The sequence below is a fragment of the Melospiza melodia genome, chromosome Z (assembly GCF_035770615.1).
Source record: "Melospiza melodia melodia isolate bMelMel2 chromosome Z, bMelMel2.pri, whole genome shotgun sequence".
Lineage (NCBI taxonomy): Eukaryota > Metazoa > Chordata > Aves > Passeriformes > Passerellidae > Melospiza > Melospiza melodia.
The window spans coordinates 42,117,534-42,133,536 of record NC_086226.1 but is presented as its reverse complement, the minus strand read 5'-3'; the positions used below and the strand labels follow the sequence as shown (position 1 = coordinate 42,133,536).

The 16,003-nt window shown below is 38.7% G+C and overlaps 1 protein-coding gene across 2 annotated transcripts in view; it reads right to left on the bottom strand.

The window, feature by feature from the left end:
* CERT1 (ceramide transporter 1) overlaps positions 1-16,003 on the bottom strand; it is a 76,287-nt gene that overhangs the window by 10,785 nt on the left and 49,499 nt on the right. Inside the window, exons 7-11 of one of the 2 annotated variants that reach the window (XM_063180956.1) lie at positions 12,615-12,772; positions 6,666-6,758; positions 3,955-4,041; positions 2,923-3,015; positions 2,263-2,340 (exon numbers count right to left, since the gene is read on the bottom strand). In XM_063180956.1, the coding sequence (XP_063037026.1) occupies positions 2,263-2,340; positions 2,923-3,015; positions 3,955-4,041; positions 6,666-6,758; positions 12,615-12,772 (509 nt within the window). The remainder of the gene's footprint in view (positions 1-2,262; positions 2,341-2,922; positions 3,016-3,954; positions 4,042-6,665; positions 6,759-12,614; positions 12,773-16,003) is intronic. The other variant, XM_063180957.1, reaches the window with a different exon arrangement.

Here is a 16,003-nt window from a genome sequence, read left to right as displayed (position 1 = left end):
TACTTAGTCTATGCACTGGTCACCATCTGTCAACCTGCACCAATTTCAGAGGCACAGTCAAGATCCAAAGATTCTCTCCCATCTGAGAGGCTCACTCTTACCTCTGAGTTCCTAGTGGGCTACAAGAACGGTCTGCAGAAATGCTTGCAATCTGTATGCCATACAGCCTTGATCTGAACTTTGAGTGGCAAGTTTTTCCCTTTAAAGGGCCCAAGAACAACTCAGAACCTATTATAAAGCTGACAGATCTTCAAAAGAAAGTGATCTGAACTCCCACTCAACTGGCAGAGACAACAATGCCTTTCTAGAGACACACTGAAGAAACAGCTCCCATCACAATACTTCTCTTTATACTTCTCAGTCTTAAAAACAGGGCTGTTAGTTGCTACTTGATCTTTTACTGATACCAACATTCCCTTCATTCACATCAAGTCTAGGAAAAAAATCACATTTTTTAAGAACCAAGATACTAGTTTTCCTTCCTAAAGCCAAATTGTCAGCCTGGGAACAGAGGCCAATTTTTTATAAATTTTTAATAAAATCTATAGTAGGTAGAATGAAAAGGTCTGCTATTTTCATCATGCTCTTTGTTGTCTTGTTCAGTAGAACTGAAACTCCAGAACAGGTGGACTGACTTGTTAGTCTGACAAAAAATTCAGTGCAGGGAAAATACTTGGGAGGGTGGAACTGCATGTGGGGACATTCATACTTTCTGTAGTGAGGCCAGTAACTTGAAACTGGGTTAGGACACACTCCACAGTAACTTTCATGTAGTATAATCCATGCAGCAGGCAAAAAAAGCAACTTTACTCCAGTCCATTTGATCCTGATACTTAACCACAATTTGCATTATTGTGATAATGATCTGGTCCACCTCAGATGTGTTTGCAAGTGATCAGTTCTGCAGTCACAGTGGTGCTCTACAACTCAGGTTTATCATATGAATACAGAAATGTTATCACAGGCATGAAACAGGTGAAAATGAGGACACCTGAGTATCTTGGAATATATGAGTTCCACTTATGCTGAATGATCTCTGCAACCACAACCTGACAGAGTACTAGCTCCCATCTTGGCAATCAAACTTGCTTTCTGTTACTTATTACTCCCTTTCTTTATTATCCCCTCACTTTATTACCCCTCCTCCCAAAAAAATAAACCAACTTAGAACACTAACTCAGCTACTGGAGTACCAGTAGATGAGCCTATCAGTGTTGTGCAACAGGACTTGCATACTTTTTCCCTTGCAGTAAGTTCAGATTTCAGAAATAAACTAACTGCAAAAGGTCTTGGAATTTTAGTCTACTAGGCAAGTCCTTAAGTGTTGGTTCTGCTCATGGAGCTGGTAGTAAGGTCTGCAGGCAATAAAATTCCATGCTCTGTTAAAAAAAAAAGCTAAAATCCATTCCTGTTAGGAAAAAAAAAAAAGATTGGTCAGAGCTTTTAAAAAAGAGCAAAAGAGCAGATCCCAGAAGGAAGCTCCATATTCACCATCACATATGGACCACAGAAGGAAAGAAATAGCATGAATGACATATCTGAACTACTGTTTTGGAGATTAAAAAGCAAACACTTATCTAATTCTACCCTACACAACCACCTTCCTATTAAGTACCTAAAGTAATTTTGTACATTACTGGAATATGTCATTATGGCAACATTGACATATTCAGCATATCACACTTAATTTCTGAAGGACAAGTGATACATGAACACTTCAATATGATCTGTCATACCCACAGTCTTGTTGATCAACATGTTTAATGGTCTTTTGGTAATCAAAGTAGTCATAGAGGTAAAAAATGGTAATAGTGAACCATAAGACTCAATGTATTAATATCATTACAAATCAACACTTCATACAAAAATCAAACCTTTGATTTAAAAGCAAGAAAAACTATTCAATCTGAAGCAAAGACCATCTCCAGCCTCTGTAAAACATGTTATTTTACTTTCATTATAACTAGAGATACAAAATTTTCAAACTATAGACATTTTCATTAAAGCTACTGAAGTAAACCAAATAGTTTCACAAGATCTGGCCCTCTGCACAAGTGGTATGCATGCAAGCTGGATGTAAAGAAAGACAACCATTTAGTACAGGAATAGAGAACTCCTTTGTTTGTCTCAATGTACTAGTTTAAAGCAAGCAGTGTTTGACATAACAAAAAAAATCAAAAACCAAAACAACCCCAGGTTCTAGAGAAAAGGATGATCTAAAGCAAAGATATGCAACCCCCACGTGACACACCAATACAGTACCTGGGCGCTGAATCTGTGAACATCATCAGAGGCACTGACTAGATCAATGGAAGACATGGAGGAAGAGCGACTATAGGGCTACCAGAGACAGACAAAGAAAAAACCAAGTAATCAGAACAAAGGCACAACAGAGCGTTCAGTACCAACTTGCAAGCACAAGATAATGAAGAAAAGGAAAACAAAAGCACCATAAGCAGCAAGCACAGCAGCAAATACTGATTTCATGCACCTATTATATATTATGCTCCCAGTGTAGCCCTGACAGGAGCATAGTGTTTCCAGTAACAGCCAAAAACAAGTCAACCAATCCTGATACAACCAACTGGATTATTATTTTTTTTTTTTAATAAAATCAGTTAAATGAATCTGGGTGAAGGTATCTTGAAAATACTGCAGTTAGCCAATTGGGATTTTTCCTTCTTTTATGCCTGACAAGCCTGATACAAGTAAAGAATATTCTAAGCAGGTTCTCAAATCAGTATTTTTGAGCCAAGACAAAAAGCAGTCCTTCTTCAGTTCCAGCTACTGTTTTTCAAAAATGAATAGGCCACTGGAAGTTACTAGAAACACCAAAAAAATCTCACCTACCCATACAAAACATTACATAGAAACAGCACAGACCAGCCCCTTATTCTGAGAAGATCAGGATAAATATCTTACCGTTTGCACAAATCGATGAGTCCCCACAGCAGAATATGCATCTCCAGAAGGTAAGGATGTTGGCCAGTGTAATCTAACCTTTTCGCTTTGGGACTGCAACAACATAGGTTTAATTATTATTAGTCAGCTGCTACAGGGTGGACTGTGAAACAAAGTGAGTCATGCTCAATCTACATAGTGACTACAACAACTAATGCTGTCCATGACAGACATGAAGCTGTCATCCCACTGGAATTCTCAGTGAGTGGGCCTGAAGACTGAATTAATCTAAACTTCAAGGCGCATTTCTGAGTTAAGGAAAACACATTGGCGGCACTAAAGATCCATGTAGTACTATCACAGTCACTCAAAACCTTTACTCTTTGCTAAGAGATTCCAACATAGGGTAAACTCTGTTGGGTATTACAGGTCCACTAGAAAGTCTTCTAATTCTCAAGTCACTGTTATTCATTACATTCCTAAGCATAAAGTCTTTTACGACAAAGGATGCACAACTTTGTTATTCCCTCTCATTCTATATGCTCTCAAACTCTATTTTCTAGAATGCATCTTATCCTTTTTGATACTTGTCCCTGAAGTGTATTAAAAAAATTAGTTAGTGAAGTACCCCAGCAGAACAATGTCTTTCCTATTACATATATCACTGAAGTAAAAAGAAACTTCAGACCAATTACTAGATTTGGAGAGACAGCTGAGATTTTGAGAGACAGTAGTATTTGACATTTTTATCTTAACAGGGCAGCAGTCACATATAGATAATTTTCATACAGGACATTTATTTAGGAATTAGAAACTAGAGACATTTAATAAACTTAGCACTTGTACTATTATTTTCTAGACAAGCTATGAAGTTACTATCTTAAAATTAGCATTAAGCAACCATTTTTTTTATTGTAAAAATAGTAAGGGGAATTCCCTGATCAGTGCCAGAATAAATAAACTGGAGCTTCAGATACACCTCAGGACAGACTCTAAGACACAGAAGTCTCTCAGGAAGTGCTCATCATTAAGACATTTTTCAAGTTTTAGTACCTGTTCTTCCATTTTATCCTGTCTGTCAAGAGCAGCTTCAACAGCATCAAAGAACTCTTCTTCATTAATCAGACTATTAGGGCCCTCCTAGAGCATAAGGAAAAAACTAGTTAAAAATCCTGGAGACATAAAAGTTCCACTTCAATTTAACATCAGAAATACATATTTACATTTTATATGTAACTGATGGAAGCAAATTTCTTCTGCAGATCTCAAATATTTTCACCAATATTCTTAGATTACAAGTTCTCTGAAAACCTTTACTCGTTAAAGGAAGTGTCATCCTCTAACAACAATTTAATGATAGTTACATAAAGAAGAAAAAACCCCAGGAAAGTGAGTAATAGTGTCAGTATGCTTTGACTCCAAATTTAGGACTTAATTAATAAATGTCTTCTCTTGAAAATGTTTACAGTGTCAGTAAAGTACATCTATTAACATAACTGTGTAGTTAGACTCCTCACAAGTATTTCAGTGCCTTAAGGCACTGTGTGATCAAAAATACAACAAGGGAAGACATAATTTTGGGGATCTCTATTGAAAATTCTCGGAATCAGCAGTTTAACACTAAACAACAGGTAGAGTTAAATCAAGGATTGAAAACTCTAGTCTACTAATTAAAATGGTAATCTAATATATTTAGGTTTACTGCATTTACTGTATTGTGAAACAACCTATTCCTGCAAGTTAAAAAAAACCCAAAACTGTGTATCAGCAGTCACACCTGGAAGAAGCAGCTGGGTTCATAACCAAGTAGATGAAGTTTAACTTCCTATTTATTTCATTCTTTTACAGTGAATGTCTCAGTGACAGCTATTAATCTAATGTCAAGTACCTTAGATAGCTGTACAGTACTACTGCTATTTCTCAGGCTATGACTTGAAAGTAGAAATGTGCTTCATTAATGTACATGAAAGGGTCAAGCTTACTGTATTTCAGGTGCACTATCTTACATTAGTGTGGATGCCTCATCTGTGGAAGTGTTCAAGGCCAGGCTGGATGGGGCATTAAGCAACTTGGATGACTGGGAGAAGTCGCTGCCTCTGGCACGGATATTGGATCTATATGATCTTTAATGTCCCTTCCAACCTAAACCATTATACTATTACTCTTCAAAAGCTGGTTTATGCATCTTAGAATAGAACTAAATACCTCACTGAGGAGAATGCTGATGAAATGCAATTTAACAGAAGCAAGGAACTTAAAATCAGAATTTGAAAACATAGTTTTTCAAGTGGCAGTGACAAACTGAAAACCAGTTAAAGTTATATGTGATCTTCTAGGACTGTCTCTGCTGTCAGAGTTTTCATATTTTTGTTTTACTTATCTCTACAGCTGAACAAATAAAAAGGTAAAGTACAATTACATTTAAGCAGTATCAAATGTATGAGAAATTAAGAAAAAACCAACAGAAATATCTGCAAGAAACATACTTCAGACAAAAGCAAAACATCAAAGGTTAAGATATACTTCCACTCAAGGAGTTAAGGACTGAGATTCTTTATACAGTTTCAGTTTCCAAGGTGAAAAAGTAAGTCTGGCATGAACACAATAGTAAATCATGCTTGCACTGGCTTGTGAAACTTCACTTTCCCTCTTAAGGAAACAACCCAATCTTAAAAGTGTATTGTGTTATTGTAGGAAGATTTTGGTAGCTGAAGTGGCAACAGGGGTGGCTTCTGTGGGAAGCTGACAGAAGCTTCCCCCATGTCCAACTGAGACAGTGTAAGCTGGCTCTAGGATGGACCTGCTGTTGCCATTGCCCAAGGCCATGCCCATCATCTCTGTGATACTGTATTTAACAAAGGGAAAAAAAAACCCTGCAGCTAGAGAAGAGTGGAGTGCGAGCATGTGAGAGAAAGGGCTCAGTAGGTACCAGGTCAGTGAAGAAGGAGGGGCAGGAGGTGCTCCACATGCTAAGATTTCCCTGCAGCCTCTGGTGCAGACCACAGTGAAGCAGCTGTTCCCCTGCAGCCCATGGAAGGTCCATGAAGGAGCAGAGATCCACCTGTAGCCCAGTGAGGAGCCCACACTGGAGCAGGTGGGTGCCCAAAGAATGATGTGATCCTGTGGGAAGCCCACACAGGAGCAGGCTGCTGGCAGGACCTGTGGCCCCATGGAGAGAAGCTTATGCTGGAACAAGTTTATTGGCAGGACTGTGAACCCATGCTGGAACAGCCTGTTCCTAAAGGACTGCATCCTGGGGGGATGCAGTCCTTCACACAGAGCAGTTCATGAAGAACTCTGCAGTCCATGGGACAGACTCTTGTTGGAAGAGTTCATGGAGAATGGTCTCCTGTGGGAGGAATCCCAAAATGAAGAAGGGTAAGAACGTAAGGAATGCTCCCTGTGACGAGGAAAGAGTGGCAGAGACAATGTGAGATGAACTGACCACAACCCCCATTCCTTTTCTCTCTGCACAGCTGAGGGGTAGAAGGCAGAAAATTTGGAAGTGAAATTAAACCCAGGAAGAAGAGAGGGGTAGTGAAAAGGTGGTTTTAAGATTTGATTAGTAATTAAGTGGTATTTCCTCAAGTGAGTTTTGCCTCTGTCAGCAATTGGTGAGTAACCTTTCCCTGTCCATATCTCAACTCAGAAGACTTCCATTATATTTTCTCTCCCCTGTCCACCTGAGGGGAGTAGTAGAGTAGCTTAGTGGGCACCTGAAAAAGTCATAGTGTTATAAAAAATTTTTAAAGTGAAATTCATACCTCATAGTCTGGCCCTCCAAAGTGGGACTTTTTCTTCAGTTCCGTCACAGCATTTTTGTATGCTTCTTCAATTCTTCTCCTTTTCTCTGTCTCCTGTAAAATTACATGACCATTTAATGCAGCAAAATAAAATGTCAACAGGCCAATAAATGGAACGGTCAGGGTAGTGTTTTCTCCAAGCAGAAACTGCAAAGCTGTTGTGTGCCAATATATGTGTCAATATACATGCATATATAATAGAAAGTTTGGGGAACTAGCTACCTTGAGGATACCTTCTAAGACATGTGGAAGAAACCAGATCAGTAAGCAAAAACCGGTTTCTAGTTTAAGCATAGTTGTTCATGCTTCATTGGGAGTCATACTTTGTATCTGACATTCCATATAAACTTCCCTGACACAGATACTTGGGCAGGGATAACAAAGTGAAAAACTAAAACTGGTAAAAAGCTAACATGCTGAATGTAGTGATACACTAACAAGTTTGTATCTATAATTAGGGCAATGTGAATAATTTTGTGGATTCCATGCAGAGTGCAACTTGATACACTTGTCCAATAACAGGTTGTGACTGTATTAGGTGCCAGTCTATGTAGAAACCTGACAGCGACTATATCATTGTCTATTTTGAATAAAACAATTGTAATGCTAAGATCAGACTAAGTCTAATATTGCCTCTACAAATTCTGCATACTGCCAGATATTTTCCATGAAAAAGCTATAAACACTTCTGAAATAGCTTCTGAAAAATCAGCTTTTTTTGCAATTTGTTTCTGTGTCCCCTTTCAAAATCACTTCAGATGAAATCAAGTTAAGTCTAACAGGTGGACATCACACACTTCTTGCAGATATGGGTTTAATTATTCAGCAATCCAAATTGAAATTTAAAGATTCAGTGGAAAACCCTAAAGCAATATTGAAAAGATGAGTTTACTAACTGGGAATTTGGTGGTAACATTCCCTCAAACACATTTTCCCGTTTCCAGCTAGGGAATACTTTTGATGTAGAACAAAGTAGTATAGTTTTACACACACACACCCCACACACACATATACAAAAAACCCCACAACATTTTGATGGAGACAATATTGTCCTTAATTGTGACTGCAGGCTTTTCCTTTCTGAAGCAATCAAAGAGGCAGTACCTGCTAACAGATTTCACAAAATTTTGTATGATTATCTTTTCTGAAAGAGAGACTTTGGAGAGTCCTCAAGATACATAAAGCATGACTTGAGTATAAGTCACTGAGAAAAGTACAGAAATATTACCAGACTTGGAATAAAAAACAAAACAGACCCCCCTAAAACACAACTCCTCCTCCCACTCACTCCAAATCTCCATACTTTCTGTAATTCAATCTGCAAATTAGTTACAATTCACATGTGTCAAAATACGACTCTCCAAATTTGCCAGTTTCTCTTGGCAATAGTATTAGAGAAGGCAGAAACAAAAACAGAAATATGCTGTAGCAGTCAAGACAACATGAAAAGCATTATCACAAAGACTTCATTGCAAGTAAAACAGTGGATCAAATACTAATGACAAAATCCTTTGTGTATAAAATGTGTATATATTTTAAGAAAAGTGTTTTAAAATACATTCAGTGTATTATATACTGTACTGGAGACAAAAAGACAAGCTCAAGATCCTAAGAGCTAGGTATAAAAGGTGGAAAGAAAAGCTGCAACTACAATAACTTTAGACAATACTACAATACACATCAATTTCATTCTGGACATTTGACTGTTTTGGTAGTTAAAGAAAACTAATCATATAATCTATACTTCTATCATTGCACAATATTTATTTCCTTCTTAGAGCAGTTTACAGACAGATTCCAGAAAATCAGAAGTACAAAGATCTACACCATTCTCATCCCACACCTATCTATCACATGGAAAGCAACGTCTCTTCATCAGCCCCATAGTTATAAAAGTTACTCTTAAAAAGTGATGTTTAACCACTAAAATGAAAAGATAAAAACTAAACCAAAAGCAGCTCTACCACTCCAGAATAATGGTAGCACAGGTCTGAATACAGTCAATTGCTGTAATTAAGGGTGTAGGCATCAAGGTGCTGCTCACATGGGTAGCAATTGTGGGAGGAGACTGAGGCTGCCTTGCGGCAGACAAGAGGTGGCCCTTGCCAGCTCCACAACAGACTCACTGCAACACACAGCTTAGCCCAACCACCATGCATGTGACACATCTCTGAGGGAAAAAAAAAAAAGGAATAAAAAACACTGTGGAAAGAAGAATTGGAAGAAAAAGTGAGAAATGATGGAGATGCCAAGACCAAGCAGATGAGGAGGTGAGGAGGCGCAGCAGAATATATATGTCCAAACTGCAGGGGTATTTCCTGAAAGAATCACATCCCATGAAGGATCTACACTGCAATAGATTTGTTTTACCAGAGGGCTCTCACCAACAGAGGCACTAGAGCTGGGAAAAATGTATGAGGAGAAAGGAATGGCAAAGAATTAGTTTTGGACTAATTGTAAATGGAACATTCCTCACCATGCACTGCCTGCTGCTAGCAGGCAGTAAGGTTATGGAACATACTACTTCAAGTGAGAGCACACAGCATGTAGTGATCACTCAGCCCAGCCAGCCAGGGTTGTCAAGGGCAGATTGTGCCTTACCAACCTGAGCTTCTATGACAGGGTGACCTGCTTAGTGGATGAGGGAAAGCCTGTGGATGTCGTCTGTCTTGACTTCACTAAAGCCTTTGACTCCATTTCCCACAGCATTATCCTGGAAAAAATTGCAGCCCATGGTTTGGCTGAGTATACTCTTCACTACTTAAGAAACATCTGTCTGGATGGCTGGGCCCAGATAGTGGTGGTGAATAGAGTTACATCCAGCTGGTAGCCTGCCACCACTGCTGTTGGCAGGGCTCAATATTTGGGCAAGTCATGGCTCATATCTTTATGGATGATGTGGCCAAGGGGATCAAGTGCACGCTCAGGAAGTTCACAAATGACACCAAGCTTAGTGGGAGTGCTGATCTGCTGCTTCCTGGAGGGCAGGAAGGCTCTGCAGAAGGATCTGGGCAGGCTGGATCATGGGCTGAGCCCAGTGTTTCCACAAGAGAGGTTCCACAAGGCCCAGTGCTGGGTCCTGCCCTTGGGTCACAGCAACCCCAGGCAGCTCCACAGGCTGGGGCAGAGTGGCAGGAAAGGACCTGGGGGTGCTGGTGGCAGCAGGTGAACATGAGCCAGGCTGTGCCCAGGTGGTCAAGAAGGCCAATGGCATCCTGGCCTGGATCAGCAATGGTGGGGCCAGCAGGAGCAAGGCAGGGACTGTCCTCGTGCACTCAGAAAAGGTGAAGCCACTCCTGAAATTGCATGTTCAGTTCTGGAACCCTCAGTTCAGGAAGGACACTGAGATGCTGTCCAGAGAAGAGCAATGGAGTTGATGGAGTGTCTGGAGCACAGCTCCTGTGAGGAGTGGCTGAGGGAGCTGGGGTGTCTAGTCTGGAAAAAAGGAGGCTCGGGGAAGACATCATTGCTCTCTACAAGTGCCTGGAAGGAGGCTGTAGCCAGGTGGGGCTGGTCTTTCCTCCCAGCTAACAAGCACAAGCAGAAGAGGAAACAGTCCCAAGCTGCAGCAGGGGAGGGCTAGACTGGATATCAGCAGGAAGTTCTTCACTGAAAGGGGAGACACGCATTGAACAGACTGCCCTGCTCTGCCAGTCTCACTGGAGGCATCACTGAGCCTGGCAATGTAAAAAGAGGTGTAGATGGGGCAATCAGGGACAAGGTTTACTGGTGCACCATTGGACTTGATAAGGGTTGAAATCTTTTACAACCTTAATGATTTTATGATTCTGGTAGAGGAGCCTACAGGGAAAAGGAATGGAGTTGAGCTCAGGAAAAAGGGCAAGACAACTTATTCTACTGTTTGTCCTTCTCTCTCCCATTAACTTCCCATTATTTTAAATCAGCAACAAATTGATTTTCCACGTGTCAAGAATGTTCTGCCCTGACAAAAACCAGGAAGCAATCTTCCTGTCTTTCTCTTGACCCATGAGCTTTCTCATTCTACTCTTCTACCGAATCCTGCTGTATAGGTGGTCAGCATTTCACTCTGCCAAGGCTATCCCACCACAAGTCTAGTTATTTCATTCAAGAAAAGATCTCCTCTTCCAAAAGGTGAGCAAAGAGAGGAATACAAAGTAATGACTTCATAAACTAATTAAGGTACTTAATACCCTAACTGTCCTCTAAACCCCAGAAAATTTGTCATTGACAAATGGGCCTTTTTGAAAGTTGCAAGTCTGCCAAAGCAGAGCAAGTTGAAAACTCTCAGGTTTCAGGAGCTTTTGCCCTTTTAATTCCTGGGAAAAGAAGTGGAAAGGAGTTTGTGAGCCCCTTTAAAATGTACTTACTCATACTGTATGAGATATTAGTCCCATGAGACTCAAGTGAAATTGAGCCTTGAATTTGCTAACCACTTGCTTCTTCCACAAGTGCTTTAAAGCTAGTTTACAAGACAACACAAAAAAAGTGACAAAACCCAAACCTAAATAATTTCAAATTATATTTTAACATATTATTCCTTATTAAAATATACTGAAGTACAGGCAAGGAAAACATCTTCTAAGGAAAGTCTCATCAACACAAATGAAGAGTGTTTGTCCAGCACAGGGAAGGCTTTTGCTGTGGCATCTAACAGTATCCTTCTGATATGTTTAAGAAACTAATAAAGAAATTGAGCCAGTGTCCTCACAGTTTACAGGAGAAGGCTGAAAAATAAGCTTTAGATACTGGAAAAAAACTTACTCCAGCAGGATATAAAGCAAAACTTTTTTCATTCTAACAACAGATGAGGAGCAGACCTGCTTAGAAGATCTAGGCTGTCTACAGCCTTGATAAAGCCCTGAGCAACCTGGTCTGATTCAAACTGTCCTTACTTTAAGATGAAGGTTAGAGCAAGAGAGAGCTCTTGAGGTCACTATCCAACCTGAACTCCCCTATCATCTTATAAACAGGCTTTAAATCTTGGACCTACTGTAATTCTTCCAATGCTCAGCTGAACCAGTAAAAAATTATTGACAGAAGTCACAATACAGTGACACAGGGCCAAGCCTTTGACATATGCACAAACAATACAGAAGACAGGGTCAAGGATTCAAATATGTCTGAATATGTTCATTCTTTGAAAAATGTATCACTAAATAGAGTAAGATTTGATACATGGTATATGTGACATCAAAACATGGAAGGAGAACAGAAGGACCGCTGCAGTGCACACCAGCCAGCAATGGTAGGATTCTAAAAATTAAAGCCTGAACTCCAACCTGCCATGCCTCCAACAACAGATCTCAGACAAGAAGACACTGCTCCTTTAGAGCTGTTACACTGGTTGAATAGGTTCAGAATGGACTATCACTGCCTAGAATAACATATACTCTAACAGATACAGAAGATTTAACTGGTTAGTATAAAGTATAACTTAATCTCACCAGTCTCTTAGAGGACAGTGAAATAATTTTATATCGAGGAGACATATAAAGTTAGAATTGGTTGTTTTCCCCAGTGTTATCACCACCTCTTATCATACTAAAACATTTCAGAGACTTGCACATCATTTTGCATGCACGGATAACTAAGTCTATGTCAGAAGGCTGTAAGCAATACACTTACTACTATGAGATAATTTCAGATTCTTTACAAATATAAAGACTATAGGACTACTATCTGAATAAGTGCTGTGAAAAAAGACTATGATGAAAAGAGCTACTATATCACCACTGCATCACCACTCAGAACAAGGCTCCTTAACATTTTATATGGTTAATAATTTAAGCACCTGAAATTAATAAATGCTGTATATAAAAATAAAAGCAGCTGTTTGAGTATTGAAGTTAGTAATAACTTATTTGAAATTTCAATTTCAAGCTAAAGAAACTTTTTCTTTCAACAAAAGTAAAAGGAAAATGGTCTTACCTTATCTAGTCTTTTTTGCCAGCTTTCTTCACGTTTTACCATGAGTTCAATACAATGAGACAGTGTAGCAAGTATTCCAGCAGTAGTTGCCTTGAAAGTTATAGCTTCCCCTTTAAAGTCTATGCCATTAATTCCTTTGGGTGCCACATGTGGAAACACTAAAAACACATATATGAGATCACTGACAGCTGCCTTAATCAAATAAGCACTTCACATGGATGTGTTATATTTGAAGACAACAGACTGGCAACGAAGTTAATTTAAAAATAAAATTCTGAAGTGATAACAATGTCCACAGTTATCCATAGGATAAAAAAAATATTCAGAAGGCAAAACAGATCCTTGCAGCTTCATTTTGCTATACTGTATTTCAAGCCTGCTTGTAATGCTGTATTACTCTGCACTCTGCAAATCATGTGGGTGGAGGGAGTGGTAATAGTTTGTAACAATAGCAGTTTGACAGCTTGAAATGGGGCCTAATTAACACAGAGCAACCTTAAAACGTATCAGACTCAGCACTGAGAAAGGAACAATTTCAAAATGTCATCAAATCCAAAATGTATAATTCAAGGTTCTTTTAAGCATATAATTACAAATTTTAAAACCTAAAAGTAAAAAGGTATAAGATAAAAGCATCAAATGTACTGAATTTTCCAAGTACTGTGAGTTTTACAGTTCCAAGAACTGCTTCAAGCTGTCAACCAGGCCATCTGTTGCTAAGGCTATTTAAACAAGTAATTTAAAATGTGTGCAAAAAAAAAAGTACCTATTATATGTCACACTGGTACGTAGGTTGACATAATAACATATCAAGCACTGCACATGAATGTCAGAAAATATTACAAAGCAGAAGTAACACTCAAGTTGAAGCTGACTGAACCTAGCAAGTTAAAGTAACTCCTGCTATTGCCAAAGAGCAAGCTCCTGACTTATCACCTGGACTGACATAATTTTTTCCTCCAGTCTATCAGTTTGTCGACATATGACTTTTACAGTTTAAAAAGTACCAATTAATTTTTGAGTAAGTTTATTTGTCTGCAAGAGCAAAGCAGAACTTGCAAGCAGTTCCATTCTGTAATGACAGAACAGTGTCTGCACTTAGGGAATGGAAAGCAATCATCACATGGTCTTCAGCAGTGGTTTAAGTCTCTAGAGGTTTTACATGCCCCCCTTTCAAAAGGAATCAAACTCCTTTTTCAAGCAAGTAATTAGAGACTACACCCAACTCCAAATACCTCAAGAAGCAGACATACTATGGTAAAATACAACCTTTTGTTTTTTTAAATGTTAATTGGGAACATTCCCTAAAAGGTAAAAATGATGGGGGCTGGAAAAAAAAAAAAGACAAGCAAGAGAACAAAAAAATTGTTTCAGAAATGATAATAAGCAGACCAGCTCTCCCTCCCCAACAGCTGCAGAGGGAACACAGCGGGGACTGGCACTGACAGTGGCGTAAGCCGGCAAGGAGTGTGTCCACTGAAAATAATTAAAATTATACAAGAACTTTGCCCATAATACTTCACAACTGAAAAAGATGGTTTTACACTAATAATTCCTCCTGTTGGTGTAGGCTATGTTCACATGCAGGCTTAACAGCACAGCTATAATGTTTGTAGATGTGATTTTTCTCTCTCACTTAGGAAATATGCAGACATGCTGAAGAAACTTCAGCTAGCTGCAACACTAAATAAATAATTTCAGAAATCTCTGCAGTAGAATTTAAAAGAAATACAGCAACACAGCTTAATTTTCTGGAAAAGATAGAACTTTTGTCCCTTTTGAGGTCTCAGCCACATCTTATTAACACTTCTGTACAGTCCTAAGCCATTCCTTAATGACTAGTGTCAGATGAAGAGCTGCAGACTTCAAGTCAGTGCCCAAATTTTTTCAGTCATTACAATTATGGGCAAAAATTAACATCTTGCAGAAGATTTTGAATCTTTTTAAAAAGAGATGGTCACTCAACTGATTCCTTATGATGGATACTAGTATTTTGATTCATTCCTAATCACAGGAAGTATCTGTCTTTCTGAAGCATGTAGGGAGATGACCTCAACCTTCACCTCAGGAACAACTGAGTTTAGACATTTTACAAATACTTGTGAGAAGATTTTCTATTTGGAGAGACCAAACATATTTCTGATTCCTTTGTTACACTTTTTTTCATGTCAGCTACAAATTGATTATTTAAAAATTAAACCAGGCATTTGGAGATCTATGTTTAAAGGTAAAGACCAATAGGAAAGGGTTCTTACTGCTGCAACTGCTCTTTGGTTATCAAACTGCATGTCGTCAACTGAAAAAAGCAGGGTAATTTTGTCTCCCACCTTAACTTCAATTTCAACATCTTCCAAGCGGTTTATTTTTCATTATCCATCTACACTCTATTTCTGACTTGCTTTCTCTTTTGTTTCATAAAAGGAATTCTTCATATCATTTTTTAACTTTCAATAGCTCTTTAGCTTTTCTCTCCTAGACCTTTGTGTCTGTTAGGATAGGTGTTTCCCTTCTTGTTCCCAAGATTCTGCTGGTAATACCTTCCCACTGTTTGATCAAGTCTGTTTTCCAGAGAAATAGAAAAGCATTCTAAAGAGAGTAACTAGAAAGATGTTTTTCCATTTTTTTTTCCATTTTATGCTCCCTTAACATATTATGTCACTTAAGTAATTCTAAGTGAAAAACAAATATTTGTGTTCATGTCCATTTCTTGATGCCTACTGTTGTTATGCTCTGTGGATTGCAATAGGATCAATATGATTAGTTTTCCTTTAAGAACACCTCCAGTTTTTCAACAATATTTTGGCAAATATTTTTCCTCCATTCAAAGCACAAAAATCCAGCATAAATTTCTGCTGTAATTTACATCAAATCTCTCTTCTTCAGCCTTTGTACCACTTCCATCTTTATAGTTGCAGTACAAAAGACATCTTCCATATTCAAGGTGGTTCCTTAAGTAGGTTACTCCTCCTCTTCCTACTCTTAGGAAATTTAATTCTAAATATGTTCTCTTTCCTGAGGGGATGAATGGGAACACTTAGAGACTCTACATTCCTGAATATAAGATCCTAATGGGCAAATAGGCATCAGCCAGACACCATACCTTGGTCTTTTACAGTTCCAATTACCAGATTGGAATAAATAATATTGGCCAATAAATATATTGGCCAACTGGAAGGTGGCCAATATATTTAAACAACTTCATAGTACTCTACCTACCTGTTCACCAAAAGATCATGCAGAACACAGAAAAGAGAAAGCCTCCCTATCCAAATCACCTTCAGAGCAGTACACAAATGTCCATACTTACATTAACTTTCTCCTCCCACACAGAGAACAAATTGCAAAAGTCAATTTGAATGTGGCCCCTTAAATCGGTCTTAAATCTAATA